The sequence below is a fragment of the Sinohyriopsis cumingii genome, chromosome 10 (genome assembly GCF_028554795.1).
Source record: "Sinohyriopsis cumingii isolate HCF-2022 chromosome 10, ASM2855479v2, whole genome shotgun sequence".
Taxonomy (NCBI): domain Eukaryota; kingdom Metazoa; phylum Mollusca; class Bivalvia; order Unionida; family Unionidae; genus Sinohyriopsis; species Sinohyriopsis cumingii.
Window position 1 is genome coordinate 104,100,075 of NC_142970.1, and position 18,092 is coordinate 104,118,166.

Consider the following 18,092-nt stretch of genomic DNA (forward strand, 5'->3'; position numbering starts at 1 on the left):
GTTGACATATGTTCATCAGAAACATGTACACACACACAGACACACTGATTGCATTGTTAATTATTTTAAATTTTCCTTTTCAGGACTTTATTTTTATCACAACAAATTCATGAACTGGACAACATGAAGCCTGGGTCTTCATTTTTAGCTGCATCTTCGGCTTCATCAATAGTGACGTCTTCATCTAGCTAGGAATGGATAAAGAAAGTTAATATTAAGTTCTTGCAGTCTGTGTGTCAAGTGCTGTCTGATGTCTGATTGCTGAGAGACAAGTGTTGCCTCAGCATTGTGGATATTTGAATTGTTCATCTGTGTGTGGAGGCCTTGTGGAGCAAGTTTCACATGACCTGTGTGCTTGTGATATTTAATTCTTCACTGGAGTTCTTCATCTGGAGATTAATGTTCAGAACTAAGGCAAATCAATTCCAGTTGAAGGCGTGTTTTGGTGCCAGGTTGTTGCGAGGGTTTGTAGTTTTATTTTTGTAGAAAATTGAAGCATGTAATTATTCAAACACCCCCACCCACCCCACAGACAAAATGGATATACGTACTTATCAAATCTATGAAATTTCTTAACCAGATAAAATGTTGTACTTGGACTCTGCATGATTCAGACCAGTAAGTTCGTTAACATTCAAACGTTTCTGACCTTACGTTTCTCACAGGGCACTAAATATAACCAGATGAACCTGATTCCTTCCACAACATCTGCACATGAAAGACAGTTTTGCAACAAATTATTGTAAGCACATACCGATGATCCAATTTTTTAAATTTTATTTTTGGCAACAAAAATCTTTAACACCCTCTTTTCATCAAAGAGTAGCATCCCCTTTTCATCAAAGAGTAGTTTCCCCTTCATGATTTTTCTGTTAGCTTTGATCATAAATCAGTAGACAGCATAGTGCAAAAACCGGTATTTACTCGGAAAAGTTTTATTGAAGGTTAGTCTTAATTAGAAAGTATTCTCTGAAAATTTGTATGCAAGTGGCAGGAACATGAACTTGATTAATGTAGTTAACAAAGGATTTTTTTAAAACTTTTACATTTAGTGCCATTTTTGCTGGTTTTGATTAGAGATGTGTCATAATGAATACACGTGCCTTTTACTGTCTCTGAAAATGATCAGAGTTCACATGAAAAGAAAATTGAAATTCTGTTTACTAAGTTTTAAAAAGGAATCTTATCTTTATTTTATTGGCGATGGACACTTCCAGAAAGTCCTCATCTCCAGCCCCAATTTGATCTTTGTCAGAGAAATACATAAAATGCAAACATGTACTATTTTTATCTAAATTGTACTCATAAAAAATAATGACAGTAAGTGAATTTAATGAACTTACACTACATCATAATGGTTTCCTTGGCTCTGCTTATGTGGAAACATTTAAATCATGTTGTGAAAATAATAAAACCATTGTGGGCTTTTTTTCTCACTAAATGATTGTTTATTGAGTGAAAATACAGACATTGGCTGATGTGAAGACCATATCTCACAGCTCAGTTAAAAATGTATTGAGCTGCCAAGCCATCACTTGTACAATACAAACAGTGATGATAATATCCGTTAAATAATTATAACTGCCCCAGTGAAAATCTTTGGTTAATTTGATGGGAATGCAGCATAGGTGATTCCTTGCAGTGCTAGCTGCACTAAATGGGAGTATTTATTGCTGTCTGAGATAGAGGTTGCTGGTGTATTGCCCAAGGGAAGTAATTCAGAAATCGTCCATTGCCTTCTTTTTGTTTTCCCAAAAAGTCCTGTTTATTATTTATTGGCAATATTACAGAAGACAGTTTATAATTCCAATTGAAGGAAACATATTTGACAGTTGTAAAGTAATTGTGAAATTTTCTAAAACATAATGAGCACAAGTTTGTGTGGCAGTAAAATCGAATAATTGATTTTATGTAGATCTCAACATCATGGAATAGCAGAATTTCTTTTATAGAGAATCTTTAATGTTTGATTCCTTATGGTGTCTTATGGCACAGCATGACATGAAGATTACATTATGTAGATGAAAGTATAGAACAAAGTGCCTTGCTGTAGGACATGCCACAGTAACCAATACTGGATGATTCCAAAGGTTGGAATCAAACCTGCACCATCTTGCTGAAGCTGAGCATGATCACTTTGATATCAGTGTGTTTGCCTGACTTTATTTTCATCTGTACATCTGTCCATTCATCCACTGCACCACTCTGGTGGCCAAGTGGTTTGAGTGTCCGCCTCTGATGCAGGTTTGAAACCCGGCCAAGTCATTCCAAAAGACTTTAAAAAAGGGTGCTAACAGCTGCCTCGTTTGGCACTCGGCATTAAGTGGTTAGTGTTGGGACTGGTTGGCCTGGTGTCAGGATAATGTGACTGGGTGGGACATAAAGTTACATGTCTGCATCATGATGCCCCAGTGCAAGACATAGCTGTAAATGGCCACACTGCAGACATCGTAGTGATATAACTGAAAAATTGTTCAAGCTGTGTTAAAAATACAAATCACACACTCATCCATTGCACACTATGTAACTTTGTTCAAGTTGGTTGATTGGTGTTTTGTGGCACAACAGCACAGGTAGGCCAGTAGTGCCAAGGCAGTTAGAATAAAATGCCTTGCCTACAGACATACTTTGCTAGCTGACTTGGACTGAACTGGTCATAGGATTGTAACCCATGCCATTTCATTGCAAGTTTGACATGCTGTGTTAGCACTACAGCATCTTTCTCCATTAATTGCTGCTAGGATACATGGGAGCCTCTGTTGGCCTTTTCTACATCCTGAGCCCCAGGGTTATTATTAAAGTTGCCCAAGGTATACAGAAATCCTATGTCTGTACATCTATCTGTCAAGCACACAAATCCTAAGCACAACTAGGCCCCTAGTTTTTATGGATTGCCATGTAACTTGGTAAATAACTTGGTAAATATTATTTTTAAAAAGTTATTTTCCTTTTCTTAAATCCTGAAACCTGTCTGGTAGTATCATGTGAACAATCTTGGTGTCAGTTTTCAGTGGCACATCATGAAACTTTATTATGATAATCATCTGAAGAGATGAATAGTGACAAATCAGTCATCACACTATGTTTGTTTCAGCAGTTGCCCTTTTTATTGTGCTGTTACAATGTGAGACCATATCTTGAGAATGTAACTTGTCTTACAGCTTCATTATGGATTTCCATGAACCTTGGTACATATTATGGTCATCTCTTTTTTTTACTTGTGATAATTGTGTATTTTTCCCCCATTTTTGCATTTGTAAGCTGTATACTATAAAATGTTGAAAATACAAAAGCCACAAGTTACTATTAGATTGCTGTGAAATTTGGTACATATTGTAGTCATCCAAAGATGTTCATGTTGATCAGTCATTGTACTTGCATTTTTTTAAAAATAGTTGTACGCTTCTTTTTTTTAAAACAGAGACTAGCCTCCATTATAGGGTAAAATGTGGGATGCAGGAGAAAGTAGTTATATTTTGTCGCAAACTGCTCACCATTCCTATTTTCAATATATGCTTTTTCTAGCTAAATTTAAAGCTAGGCTCAATAGAAAAGGTATTCTTCAGTTTGTAAATTTCTCTATACAAGATATCCTTTTGGTTGTTTATCTAGTTGACTTTGAGGCCCTGGTGGCCAAGTGGTCAAAAATGGTTGTTTTCACAGATTACTTACATCTGATCTCTGTCCATGTGGGTTCAAGTCCTGACTCGACCAGTGTGGGAATGGGAGAAAGCTTGCCAATAGCTATTGGTGGGTCTTCTTGGGCTCTTTCTCTACCAAAGATACTGACTGCCATGTATGGCCTATCGTGTGCTGTAATTGATATCTAGCTTCAAAATTCACAAATCATTTAATTGAGCTTCATGGTGTTGCTTAAAAATGGTTGCATGATGAATCATTGGTCTACCAAATTATGTCACTGTGATCCATCAACCATTTTAAATACCACACTTGAGGGTATGTTGTAATATTTTTATGATTAGTTCCTTTTGCCATGAGTAAAATTTAAATGAGAAACCTTAACTTTGCTAAGAATAAACTTTGAATGCAGCCACTTGAACTTGATCAGGAGTAAGCTTTAAGTGGTACAGCTTGAACTTAGCCATGAGTCAAGTTTGAATGATACAACTCTAACTTGGCCATGATTCAAGTTTGGATGATACAGCTTTAACTTGGCCATGAGTCAAGTTTGAATGATACAACTTTAACTTGGCTGCGATAAAAGTTTGAATGATACAACTTTAACTCGGCTGAGAGAAAAGTTGGAATGATACAACTTTAACTTGGCTGAGAGAAAAGTTGGAATGATACAACTTTAACTTGGCTGAGAGAAAAGTTGGAATGATACAACTTTGTCAAGAATAAACTTTGACTTAAGTGAGAGTTACTTTTAAATGTACAATTTGAGCTTTGCTTCGAGAAAGTTTGAATGATGCAATTGTAATCTTGCCAAGTTTGAGTGGTAGAACGTCTGCTTAGATGAGAGTATACTTTGAATGGTACAGCTAATTTATGAGATTAAACTTTGCCATGAGTATTAGTACAACAGCAAGAATTTCCTGACTTTGATTATGCCATGAGTACTGGTACAACTTCAAGAATTTCCTGACTTTGATTATGCCATGAGTACTGGTACAACTTCAAGAATTTCCTGACTTTGATTATGCCATGAGTACTGGTACAACTTCAGGAATTTCCTGACTTTGCCCTGTTACTGTTACAACTTCAAGAATTTCCTGACTTTGATTATGCCATGAGTACTGGTACAACAGCAAGAATTTCCTGACTTTGATTATGCCATGAGTACTGGTACAGCTTCAAGAATTTCCTGACTTTGATTATGCCATGAGTACTGGTACAACTTCAGGAATTTCCTGACCTTGATTATGCCATGAGTACTGGTACAACAGCAAGAATTTCCTGACTTTGATTATGCCATGAGTACTGGTACAACTTCAAGAATTTCCTGACTTTGATTATGCCATGAGTACTGGTACAACTTCAGGAATTTCCTGACCTTGATTATGCCATGAGTACTGGTACAACAGCAAGAATTTCCTGACCTTGATTATGCCATGAGTACTGGTACAACTTCAAGAATTTCCTGACTTTGATTATGCCATGAGTACTGGTACAACTTCAAGAATTTCCTGACTTTGATTATGCCATGAGTACTGGTACAACTTCAGGAATTTCCTGACTTCGCCATGTTACTGGTACAACTTCAAGAATTTCCTGACTTTGATTATGCCATGAGTACTGGTACCATGAGTACTGGTACAACTTCAGGAATTTGTCATGTGGACTGTCAGTAATTTGCCCTAAAACTTCTTTTTTTTTAAACTTAATTCAGTGGATGTGTGTTTTCTCTTAGAGTTTATATGGAAAAGACCTCAGTTGGTAAGAAAGATAATTGCATCAACGGAAATAAAGAATTCTTATTTTAAAACAGTGTAGAAATTAAAACTTAAATGAGATGCAATGATACAGAAAATCATGGTCATTAAGCTTTAGTACAGCAAATATTTTGTTGATTTTGCTTGCATATAATTATCTTTTGCTTATTAGTTTCCTCATTTTTACCTGTAGTCCCTGTGTCTCATTAAGGATCCCTAACATCTGGAGACTGAGGGTCCTCAACTCTCTCTTTGAAAAATGTTATCGTGAGCTCTGGATGTAGACGGCATGCAAACATATCCAATTTGGGGTTGCTTTGACGCATTATGCTCACAAAAAAAAGCAATTGTCTCAACCATCTTCGATAAAGGAATGGAAGGGACATTGTGATACCAATTGTTCATGTGTCCATGGTTAATATCAACTGATTCCTTCTCGATTCAAGATGCGGGGGTGGGCTGAGTGGACTAAGGTGCTTGCCTTTACAGATCAGTCCTCTGTCTGCATGGGTCATAATCTTGGCTTGACCAACATGGGTATGTGAGAAAGCTTGCCATTGGCATCCTGTGGGTCATTCCTTTCCAGGTTCTTAATCCATCAAATGTACAGGCTGCCATGTGCAGCTCTCTTGTGCTGAAAAATAGCATTCAACAAAAAAAAGATGGAGATTTATATTTTTATATCATTGTGGGGTGCATTTTAGGTAGAGGGTACACATTTAAAGAGGCAGTTTGTTTTGCATAAACATTTCTTAACTTTTGGATTAAAAGTTGTACAGTTTCTGGTTGACCCCACCACCATAACATTTCCTCTACTCTAGGAGTAGGTATTTTGCTGGGGTTGGAGTTGAACATTAGTGAAAAAAATGTGGAGATATGCAGTTATTCAGCAGATATCTGGTTAGATTATCTTTCCATTTGGAAGTGAATAAGTCATGATGATTTCAATGCTTTATTTAAAATAAAACTACAGACAATGTGATACATTTGCAATGGAATGTCTGGGATCTAGGCATTCCAATTTTTGTATGTTTAGCTTTGTTATGAATCACCATACATGAACATAGAACACATTTCCTCATGGTACTATTAAGATACAAGTTGTCATACCAGTTTTTATGTAGCATGCGTACTAGATCTTGGAACTCATGTATTAACAGTTTTTCACCTCATGCTTAAATCCACTAGTCTGTGCAATTTCCGTATATTTTTAGTGTTGACTTGTGGTCAGTGTAGTTATTGGATTCAATATATAAAGTATGCAGTACCTTGACATGATAGCAAAGTGTTTGTCTTTAAAAGAACTTTATTAATGTAAACAGTAACAATTGACATCATTGAAAATTCTTGCACTGTTTCAGTTCATATTAGTTGACAGCTAAAGCTGGACATGCGAAGCGACATGGAAACTACCCTTCTGGTTTTTTTACATAATGTTCACCTTCACAAACATGATATTCTGTCATAATAATTGTTGGCAACACTGGTGTAACTCATAGCAACACCACATAACTAAATCATGCACAGTAAAAAGGCCTGATCATTCTCTGAAACAGAGATGTTAAAGTTGATTTTATTTTGATATATAATCTATTAATTATAATGAGTAGTGTGTTCTTGCCAGCAACTTGTTGAATAATGTTATTCGGCTCATTTAATAAATTTCATATCAAATGAACATTTGTGTAATAACCTCGGTTACTTAAAAGAAATGGAGAGGCCGGAGACATGTGTCAAATATCAAACAATATTAAGAGACAAAACATTTTACATTTTAACTTAAATTGAGAAATATTGAATGCTTGCATTAATTGGAAGGACTGATTTTTAAAGACAGTTGATACTGTTGCTCCCAGAAGAATATTTTCTTAGTAATGTTACTTGTTTTACTCATTGAGGAGTATGTATGGCAATCCTTAGATGTTAAATACAAAATGATGTACAGCAGAAAATTCAGGTTTAAAGTATGTAGATCTGTGTGATCTGTTCATTTTTTCATTTATCTTGGCCACTGTTTTTTGTTCTAGGTCAGTCTGCCATGTACCCTTACTTCATTCATACATACACACATGTACACTGAACTTTTAGAGGCATGCTATCAAAATACCTCGTTTCCTGAAAGATTTTAGCAAAGTTCATGCAAGGACTAAATATACAGCTTGTATGTTCAGTGATTAATGCAGTGCTTGTGTAGTTTTTCTCCACCAGTGTTATTTAATATTGTTCTGTTCTTAAGGTTATAGAAGTAATCTACTTTTAGCATTTTGATGATGTAGGTATCATTCAAGTTTTAATTACATTTAAATCAATTATTTGATTAAAAATGTACAACACACCATTTGCTCCTTTTATTGTGAAAAAAGGTCTTTACATATTTATAACTACTTTATCAGCGGTGTTTGTTGCCTTTCAGATTTCAGTTACCATATTTACTTGTTTATAAACAAGTCCATCTGCAAGCAGAAGAGAACCTGATCTGCTTTTGCATACTGTGCATGTAGATCAGGGTCTGTGTTGTTTGTTTTACTGGTTGCCCAACAGACTGCAGAGACCCAGATCTGTGGGTGCATTATGGGATGGCTCATCAAGATTGGACATGACTTACAAGCAACCTTAAATGATAAATTATAATTTGTAAGGGGTGTGGATATGTTCTGAAAGGTGATCTAAACTTATCCATGAACTGAGTTTTCAGCTATTCAGCTACCAACCGGTCAAAATCTGTTGCATGCTAGAAAAAGACCAGAGGCCATTTTGAACTATACTTCAGCCATAGTTTTTAATACAATTTAATAACTTTGTTTGATGTCAGATTCTAGACTGATGTTCATCTGCCAAGAACTTGCCAGTTTGGGAAGCATCACTCCAAGTCTCTCTCAGAGAGAATCAGTTATTTGACACATTGGAAACACGAGGCCATGATTGTGTTACCAAGTCTCAATAAAATATTATGTTGTTTCATTCTGAAAATGTGGGCATGTAGATACATCAGGTATGTAATGGTGATTATTAATTTATACTGACAGTTTGTAACTTTTAAAATTTTCCTGCAATGAAAACAAAAGATTCAGTTTAATTGGAGATAATTAGATGTTACTACATTTGTATGGGTAAATATGAAGTTTATTTCTGAACAATATTGCATGTAGGAGTGCAGTATTGCCGGGGGAGGGGGAGAGATATTTTCCCATTCAGATATAGTAATGTATTGTATACTGTTTCTTTTTCAAGGAATGGTGGTTCAGTGTTTAAAGTGCTGGAAACGTGACCAAGAGAGTGTGGGTTTGAATCCTACCATTGGATCAGCATTGGTCAGCCACATTGGTGTGTCCTTGGGGAAGGGTTCTTATTTCAGCACATCAACTTGGCTGTACCTTTTTCATCTAGAACTGATTGTGATATTAACCCAGTTCATTTTCCTGTACAGTGCATGGAAAATAGGGTACCTGTCATTTACAATAGTTCTTTTTGAGGCCTGTGCATGTCACCAGCTGTTTACGAGGTCTGCACATGTAACCAACTCTTTTTGAGGTTTGCACATGTCACCCACAATAATAAATTTAAAATGTAACATTTCAGATAATCACTATCTAGCTAGGGCATTATTTAAAATTGTAACTTTAGAAACATTTATTGATTGAAATATATTGAACTTTTCTACAAATGATTTATTATGGAAATACTATTCAAAGGAAATATTTTCATTTCTGTTAATTTCTGGGTAAAATAAACAACTATATGCAAGTTTATCAGAAGCAAAACTACAACTGAGTATTCACATGCCCATAGTGTTGACAGTGTTGAATTAATGGAGGAAAATTATTAAAAATATTCAGACCAGGATATGCAACATTTATATAAAAAGATGTGCATGATATATATGTATTCCAATCCATCATTGACCAGCCTATTTCTGTCATTTTGATATGTTTCTTTGTCTTACTTGTTATTGTACCTGTATTCAAAGAAACGAGGAGCTACATTTTCCTGCAAGAAATGACATTTTTTTGAAACTGGTTAACTGAAATGTTTGGAACTGTTGACATCTTCCACTTTGTTCATTCGTACACAAAAGTTTATTATTTTAGTGACATCTAGAAGATCATTCAAACTTTTCTTTTATATATCTATTATAACTGTAATGACACAGAAAGTTCAGTGCACAATGTTTTGACATAACTGAAAGTATTAAAACGACATGTTAACAAAGTTGTGTCAGAACGTTTAGATTTCTTACTATCACAAGATGACGATGAACATGTATCACATTCTTTTTCTTTTTGCAGAATCTATTTCCACCTGCTGTACAGAATTGTATGTTTTAGTTTGTTTTTCTGGTCTATTTTTAGCAGACAAATAGATTGAATGCCTACTAAGTACTTTTCGTAGAGGAAATTCATGGAGAATTTTAGTTACATCTTTTTCCTACAGTCAGCTGTTTGATTTTTAATATTTTAAATATATTTATTATTTCTCTAAATTTGTAAACTGTGGAGGACTGGCACATTTAAGTTTGTAGAAATTATAGACATTCAGTTTATCTCCTTGTTTCATTTTATTAGGGCACAAACTGCTCATATATGGTACCATGTTTAAACAGTACCAGAACTTTGGGCAAGACTTTTTATCTCTCACTGTATTGAAGTTGGACATCAAGATCACTCCTATGCATGTACTTCTTCAATTAAATAAATCATTGTGTAACTGAATGATCTTTTTGTGAATTATTTGCCCATCAGATAAGCGTATCTTTGGGGGTGTTTTGGCGACACTCTGACCAGGAATGCATTTTGCTTTAAATACTGGTTGGCAGTGTTTGCCATGGCTGTGTGATGTCATTGCACCAACCAAAATGAAACCATCAGTTATACTTAGTTCAAAAGGAGCAGGGTGATGGAGATGGCTGGTGGTATTTTTGCCTGGAGTGTGTAGACTGATGAAATGAATGACTAAAATTTGTAATAATATGACCAAGAGTTCACATGGATCACTCATTCATTCCGTCTGGTAAAGGTAACAGTACAAAGGGGGATCCAAAAATAGGGGTTGATTTTCAATTGGAAAAAAAACAACCCAACAGTTATGCCATCACCTTTTCAAAAAGATATGAACAAAAATTAATTCTGCATGAAGCATAATACATACTATCAGTGCTCATTGTGTCTTGTATCTCCTGTTGCATTAACTTGTAGGTGATGATGCCCATTAGATATTGTACATTGATTTTGAGCTGACTTAATTGTTGTTGTTATTATGGGGTTTAACGCCATTTTTCAGCACAAGATAGGCTATACATGGCGGCCAGTATTAATGGTGGAGGAAGAACCCGGGAAAACCCCTGAAAGAACCACCGACCCACGAGAAGCTACCGGCAAGCTTTCTCACATATCCACATTGACCGAGCCCGAGACTCGAACCCACGTAGACAGCGGTGAGATGGCAGTGATCTGTGACGGAGAGCGCTTTAGACCACTCCGCCACTCGGGGCCCTGAGCTGACTTAATAGTGTGAACTTCAAAAAGAGAGAATATAACATTGGCAGATTTGATCAACTTCTGTTTAACAATACAATCTATTGGTCACGTAACTAGATCATGTGTCAGTATTTTGATTTTGAGCTGTTAGAAGTGAGAACTTCTCATTTTATACAAGAAACATCAGGTCATTAAAAAAGGATATTATTGTAAACCCTTAATTTATTTTTTACTCGTCAAGTTTTTTTCTTGAAACAAAAGTTCAGAGGATTTGAAGAAAAATATAAATTTCTGTGAATGATAAGCTAGAGGGTAGGAAAGTTGCATCATTTAGTGTAAGTATTGCATCTGGTGGCAAAAACAACAGGAAGAATGTTGAGCTGATTGTTGAAAGTCATGCATCAGGAACACTTGATGTATTTAACAGTTGCATAATATTGCTTTGGTGGAGCTCTATAGTTTCGTATTTTGCATAGGGTTAGGATTTTAAAGAAAAAGAATTTCCCCGGCTTTCCTCACTGGTTATACTGGCTATTTAAAAAAGACCTTGTATATCTTAGGTATAATGCAAAGAGAATATAGGTATTATTTTTGTATGATTTAATTATGTTTATATGACTGAAACATTTAAGCCACAAGCATCAAAACAATCCTTTTGAATAATTCTCCTGCCTTTCCCCCCACAGAACAGTATTTATGAGTGTCAGTCTCTAACAAGTCCAGCCCCACCCCCCATGATAAAAAGTGAGCTATTTTAAGAATGCACATTACATTTTGTAAACATAGCAACCAATGTTATGCTGAATGACAGGAACATGAAACAAGCCAGAATTATTTCTGAGATATTAACAATTAATTTTACAATTTGAAAAGGGAGCTAACTCATCAGGTTTATAAAGGTCAAAAGTCAAAGTGTAAAGTATTTGCCTATTGTTTAATATGGAAGAAGCCAATTCACTTTCTCATCATTTTTTTTTATTTCATTGCAAGTAAATGAAAAGAAATATTTTCACCATATATTTCTGTCACTTTTTGCAACAGTTTTAAATTTAAGTTGACTCTATTCCTATATTCTAAGACTTCTAATTTCCCCATAATTAAGGTCACTACTCAAACAAACGTGCCTCATGGCAAATCATGTAAGCAAGAGCAAAATGATCACGATTAGCTTATTTTCTTGCTTAACATCAATATGAATGTACCATTTTATTCAGAACATCACACATAATTATATGAAAAGAAAAAAAAATAATTGCAAACATTTTTATATTTGCTTTAAGGTGGCGCTCTACAGTTTCGTATTTTGCATAGGGTTAGGATTTTAAAGAAAATGAATTTCCCCGGCTTTCCTCACTAGTTATACTGGCTATTTAAAAAAGACCTTGTATATCTTAGGTATAATGCAAAGAACCTTTAATTCCCTTTCTGTTTTGAGGTATACACCCTGATATATTTGTAGTTCCTGTCACATCTACATCAACAAGGAGCTGGTTGTATTGTTGACAATTTAGTGTTAAAGTAAATAAGGCATTTCTACAACTTTATATTAAATACCAAATTTCTGAGTGAAACTGCAGAAAGTAGCCGATTTTCTTTTCCTTCTTCTCTGACTCTTCTTTTCATCTCCTGCCCTAACCTGCATTGAGAATAGTAAATTTCAGTGCTTAATATTGCACACTGTTTACAACCTGCGGCATCTTCAAAGCTACTGTGTGCATCTTAAGCATCGGTATTGAAAAAGAAGGCCAATAGCTGGATTTTAGTTGACAGGCAATAAGAAACGCAAGCCGTATGGGGCATTTCTGGAGGAGTGGGGCGCTTGTCTCCCACTCCCACCCCGGCAATGTCAGCCTTGGACCAAGATGTAGATGTTAAGGCACATACATTGTGAGTGGTTGTGTGTACGTATAGATGACTTGATTGCCATTGCAAGTTTTCATCTTTTTATTATTTTATATTTTTACTGAGTCTTATTTGGTCTGCAATCTCTTCACAAAAAACGCAGTTTTTTGGGGGAGGGTCGAAATGTTTGGTTTATATTCCCTCTTTCGGACAAATGTGAAAACAAAATTCCCTCTTTCGTACAAAGGTCAAACTTTACAAATGTTGCACAACTGAATATTTCTGTATGCAGAAAAAAGAACTGGACGTGCTTTAATCCAATGAGGGACGCGGATCACTGCAATCTCACTTATGTCTGGATGGTTTCGAGTCTCGGTCTCGGCCAGTGTTAGCTACGATTTCATCCACGAAATAGAGGTACAAATATTAGTACTAGTCCAATGTGGGTATGTGAGAAAGTTTCTCAGTAGCTTCCTTTGAGTTAGTGGTTCATATCGGGGTTTGCCTGGGTTCTTCCTCTATCAGTTATATTGGCCGCCATGCATAGCCAATCTTGTGCTGTAATAAATAGCGTTGAGCCGACAACAATATCACTCTTAAGAGAGGACTTAGTTCCAGACCTTTAAAATCCGGGGTTTTCTCTGGCATTCTCTAACAAAATATATTTATATTTACCTTGCTATATTTATCCTTGCTCTCAAGTACAGATTGACATTCTTTTGAGGAACTGCATTTTCAATCCCTCAGAACCTATGACATAGGGTTGATTCTTCTGTGACCAAACTTAGTTTGTGATATTAGTTGTTTTTATCAATATTTCTCAAGTTATAGTCTCTTGTCCGGTTTTCTTAAAACTATTTGGACTTGAATTGTCCGGTTTTCTTAAAACTATTTGGACTTGAATAGAGATTCAACTCGTACGTTTTTACGATCTATCAAATTTCCCTGTCAAATTTACGACTAATATTATAAATGCAAGACATAAAAAACCCACCAAAACAAAAAAGCAAACACAAAAACAGACAGTCATATTAATTATCATGCAACTTATGAGCAGATATTTTACTCAAAGTTGAGAAATTTTATGATTTTGTATTTGGCATTTTCCGGCATAGCAACACAAGTGATTACTTAAAGGTCACCGGCCATACACCAACATTTTCCTTTTCATATCAGATTTGCATTACATGATTAAAAATAGTTATACTCGCACAAAAAGAACAAAAATATATCAAGTGTAAAGAAGAAATAATAATTTAATTATTCGAAATAGAAGTATACTGTTCAGCCTTATATCGGTATGAGTGCACGACGCACTGGATTGTGTTGCTTTCAAAACTGTTCCATTGTTTCAATTTATTTTGAAAATTCCTGTTAATACAGATAAAAAGAATCAATGCTGGCTTCCCTGTGTCGGCAGGCTTTATAAAAAAAAGAAGAAAGAAATCGGCACACTTAATGCCTATAGAATTGGTATAAAGTGTTTTTCCCAAGAATGTCACAGTATCTGACCTGCGCCGCTCCGATGGTAGGATTCGAACCCAAGCCCTTTCAGTGGCGAAACACGCTAATCACTGAGCTATCTTGGCTTCTGCCATCATTAGCCGCCTCTTAGAACATGCCGGAGGGCGCATCGGGTGTATTCTACTGTTTAATAAAAGCGGGCCAGATCATGTTAAATACAGTATTATCTCAGCCATCCAGTGATGTTCTCGTTAGAGCTCCATTATAGGTTCAAAGCAATTTACAAAACAATTACGAGGTAAAACTCTGTTCGTCGACATTTAATGGTTGAAGACCAAAAAGGCGTAGGAACAGACTACTTAATTCGTTGTTTTTTTTTAGGGTTGGTTGGATGGGTTAAATTTTTATTCCAACTAGATTTCTTTTAAACCTCAAGATAAATTATTTGCATTATATAATTTTAAAAAAAGTATTATTCTTCTTTACGAAGCGGAGCAAAAAGTACATTTTTTTCTAGGTCTTTTGGAGGCCAAAAACTCCCACTCTACCCGGAACATTAAATGGTCACTCCTATATACTTTGTCCCATTTTCTTGCGTGCGACCGTCAGCACAAGTTTGTCATCACTATCTTCTAAACTTCTTGGAGTACAGCCTTCAGAGTTTGCACAGTCAAATAAAAAGATCTAGTTTGTTCTGAACGAAATTGGGGCCTGTCGGACTGCCAACATTGCCGCCATGGTGGCAGTTTTAAAAAGCTTGTTAAAAAGCTACGCCTCCCAAACGGATGGTGAAAATTGACATGGGGTTTTCACTAGATAAGGAACTTAGGTATCGACATGGTATTTTTGATTAAAGACTCCTTATAATATGTAAATTATAATATGTAAATGGTCCTAAATGAATGTGGTGCCAATCTGAAGGACACGGTACTAATGATATGGAAAAATTGGAACCAGCCTGGAAAATGGTGAACATAAAACAGAGTATATTAGGGTTTAGCTGACAAGGATTGGTTAATGTAAGTTATGTTTTAGGAAAAGGAATCGTTTGAGAGCTTATCCTAGTTGTAAGTGAAAAAAGATAGAGACATTGTTTTATTGATGGAATTTTAGTCCTTTAACAACTTTGAGTTTGGGACACTCATTAGTAGTGAATAGGGGCACCGTAGGGACAATGGGACTTACCATTAAAAACAGGGTCCCGGCACTAGCGGGACTATGTAAATTTAACATGGGGAAAACTGGCCCGGCACTAGGGGGACAATGGGAATTTAACATGGAATATAGTTTGGGCCTGTCTAGGGACAATGGGAATTGAACATGGGAATATAGTTTGGGCCTGTCTAGGGACAATGGGAATTGAACATGGGAATATAGTTTGGGCCTGTCTAGGGACAAGGGGAATTGAACATGAGAATATAGTGTGGGCCTATCTAGTGACAAGGGGGGAAACGGAACAGGGTCGGGACCCTATTTTAATAGGGTCCCGACCTTATGGGTCCTTGGAAATGGAACATGGGAAATTGAAACAGGGAGGGGTCTCTATTTTTTTTTTAAAAAAATAAATAAATAAAAAGGGGTAGGCAATGAAAGTCAAGGTCTTTTCGAGACCTATGAAGGGGCCTGAAAAGGGCCTTTGGTTTTATGTTAATATGCCCTTAATATTAAAATAAAGGGCATCTGTGAGATCTTCTTCTTCTCAAGCTGCGCCTGACTGCAGGGCCATAGACTAAGCCTCTCATTAGGCATCCTTGCCTCTCCACATATATCCTTCGTATCCACAGGCTGGTGTCTGTCCTGTGGACAACTGTCCACTTGGATCGGACATACATCGGTATGTCCGTCCGGAACATCATGGAAAATACAAGAGTTGATGATTGCACGTCGGTCCACATGTTGGGGGTGCCGAGAACAGGTGAAGGAATGCAGTGAACTTCGCTTATTTATAGGGAGAGGAAGGATTGAAACGGATTGAGTTCATTGACCAATCCAAACACGCGTTACAAAATTCAGTCAGCCCACGTCCAATCCGAAGAGAGCAGTCTGTGACGTCACATGTCCTATATAGATTCGCTAGCACCTGTGCGCAGTCAATCCATGTGACAGTTTTTCAACATGACGGACACTCAGAAAACGATAAATTGGGGTGCACCAGCCATGGAGACTACCCAAGGGAACCCGGACTTACTTTCAGAAGAGGTGAATTGGGATTTTGTGGATTTTCTTACCTCGCAAGAATCTGTTCCGGAACCTTCGCCACCGTCTGCTTCATTACCGCACGTGGATAATTTTAGACAGAGACAGAAAGAAGAATTGGAGAAATTTATACAACAGCAAAAGGAAGCGGAACAAGCTTTTCTCCTTCAGCAACAGCAGCAAGAAGATGAGGTAAGAAAAAAACAAGAAGAAGAAGAAGCAGCAGCAGCAAATAAACGAGGGTGTGAAAGTCAAACGGTCACTGTACTGTTAGACATTTTAGCAGAGTTAAGAAGTCTGAAACAAATGTATCAGACTTCTTTATTACGACCGAAGAGAATACGACCTTCCCGAGCTAAACACTCCAACCCTGTGACTAAACCTACCGTACCACCCTTAGTGATTTCAACCAAATCATCATCATCATCAACATTACGCAGTCCAGAAGTAGGCCTTGGCCGTAGCAAAGGCTTACGACAGTTAAAGTTGATTGTTTAAACTCACCCATGCACCAAAAAGGCCCTTTTCAGGGCCACCCATGTCTCTCGAAAAGAGATAGTCTTTCAATTGCCAACATCCATTCAAACTAAACAAAAACAACATTTTACCCCTATAGTACGTGTCTGTGTATGAGTGCGTGAGTGTAGGTTCTTATTTTAAAATCAAAACCCAAAGACACTGACCTTTTATACCTAATTTATTCTTTTATAAATATTTACAATCCAATTCACAATTCTCAACATAACACTTTAAAAAGTTCATAGACTTCTTCTGTCTCATTGTTCACTCTCTCTGTTTTTTGAATTTCTTCACCGTCACAGTCTTTTCCTCCTCTTCCTCCTCACTTTCTTCCCTTCTTCTTTTCTTCTCTAGTTTCTTTTTCTTCACCTGTCTGCTTTCTTCCTCTTCTTCTTCCTCTCCAGAATCCCTCTCTTCTTCTGACTCCTCTTGTTTCTTAGGGCAATCTGGAGACCAATGTCCTTTTTCTTGACAATGATAACAGGTATCTTGACTTTTGTCTCTTTTAACCCCTGTTTTGATTTTTTGACGGTCTGGACTCTCTGAAGACCAATGCCCTTTCTTCTGACAGATATAGCAAGTATCTTGACTTTTATCTCGATAGGAGGGTGAGTAGTCCCTCGACTGGTCTGAAGAGAATTTTCGGATGACCCCTCGCAAAGCTCCGATGAAAAGTTCGATCTGTGTAGTCTCTTCCATCGTTGTGCTCGGTTTGAGAGTGAAATGAATAGTGAAAGGACAAGACACATACCCTTTATATACGTTGGTCTGCCATGACTATAAAGTAGCCCATGGTGTTTAAACTTCAGTCATTTGACGTTTTGCTATCAAGATGAAACGATACAATTCATTTGAGAAGAAAGAAGAAGAAAGTAAGAGGCAGAAACGTGATCTTTCGCCTCGTACCAGGGCTGAAGTCTTGGCACAAATTTATGCCAGTGATTTTAAAAAGGACATGAGTGAACCAGAATCCAAACCCAGAGAGTTTTCCTCTAAACAATGTTCACCACCCTTAGTTAACCCTGAAAAATACTATTCCATTCGAGAGAGGGAAAAGAGTCCCTCTAGAAAATTTAGAACCACGGCTTACAAATACACGGTGAAGTTTAAAGATTTCATGTCCGAAGTACCGTTAGAGAAAGCAGAAGGGTTCATCACCGAGATGTGGGATTCTTTGCTCACCACACTCAAGCGACAATGT

The 18,092-nt window shown here is 36.7% G+C and overlaps 1 protein-coding gene across 3 annotated transcripts in view; it reads left to right on the plus strand.

The window, feature by feature from the left end:
* Nucleotides 1-10,105, plus strand: part of LOC149790756 (WW domain-containing adapter protein with coiled-coil-like) — a 76,526-nt gene extending 66,421 nt beyond the window's left edge. For all 3 annotated transcript variants that reach the window (XM_089972821.1, XM_089972822.1, XM_089972823.1), the window contains one exon: nucleotides 84-10,105. In XM_089972821.1, the coding sequence (XP_089828947.1) occupies nucleotides 84-192 (109 nt within the window). In that variant the 3' untranslated portion in view covers nucleotides 193-10,105. The remainder of the gene's footprint in view (nucleotides 1-83) is intronic.
* The last annotated feature ends 7,987 nt before the right edge of the window (nucleotides 10,106-18,092 follow it).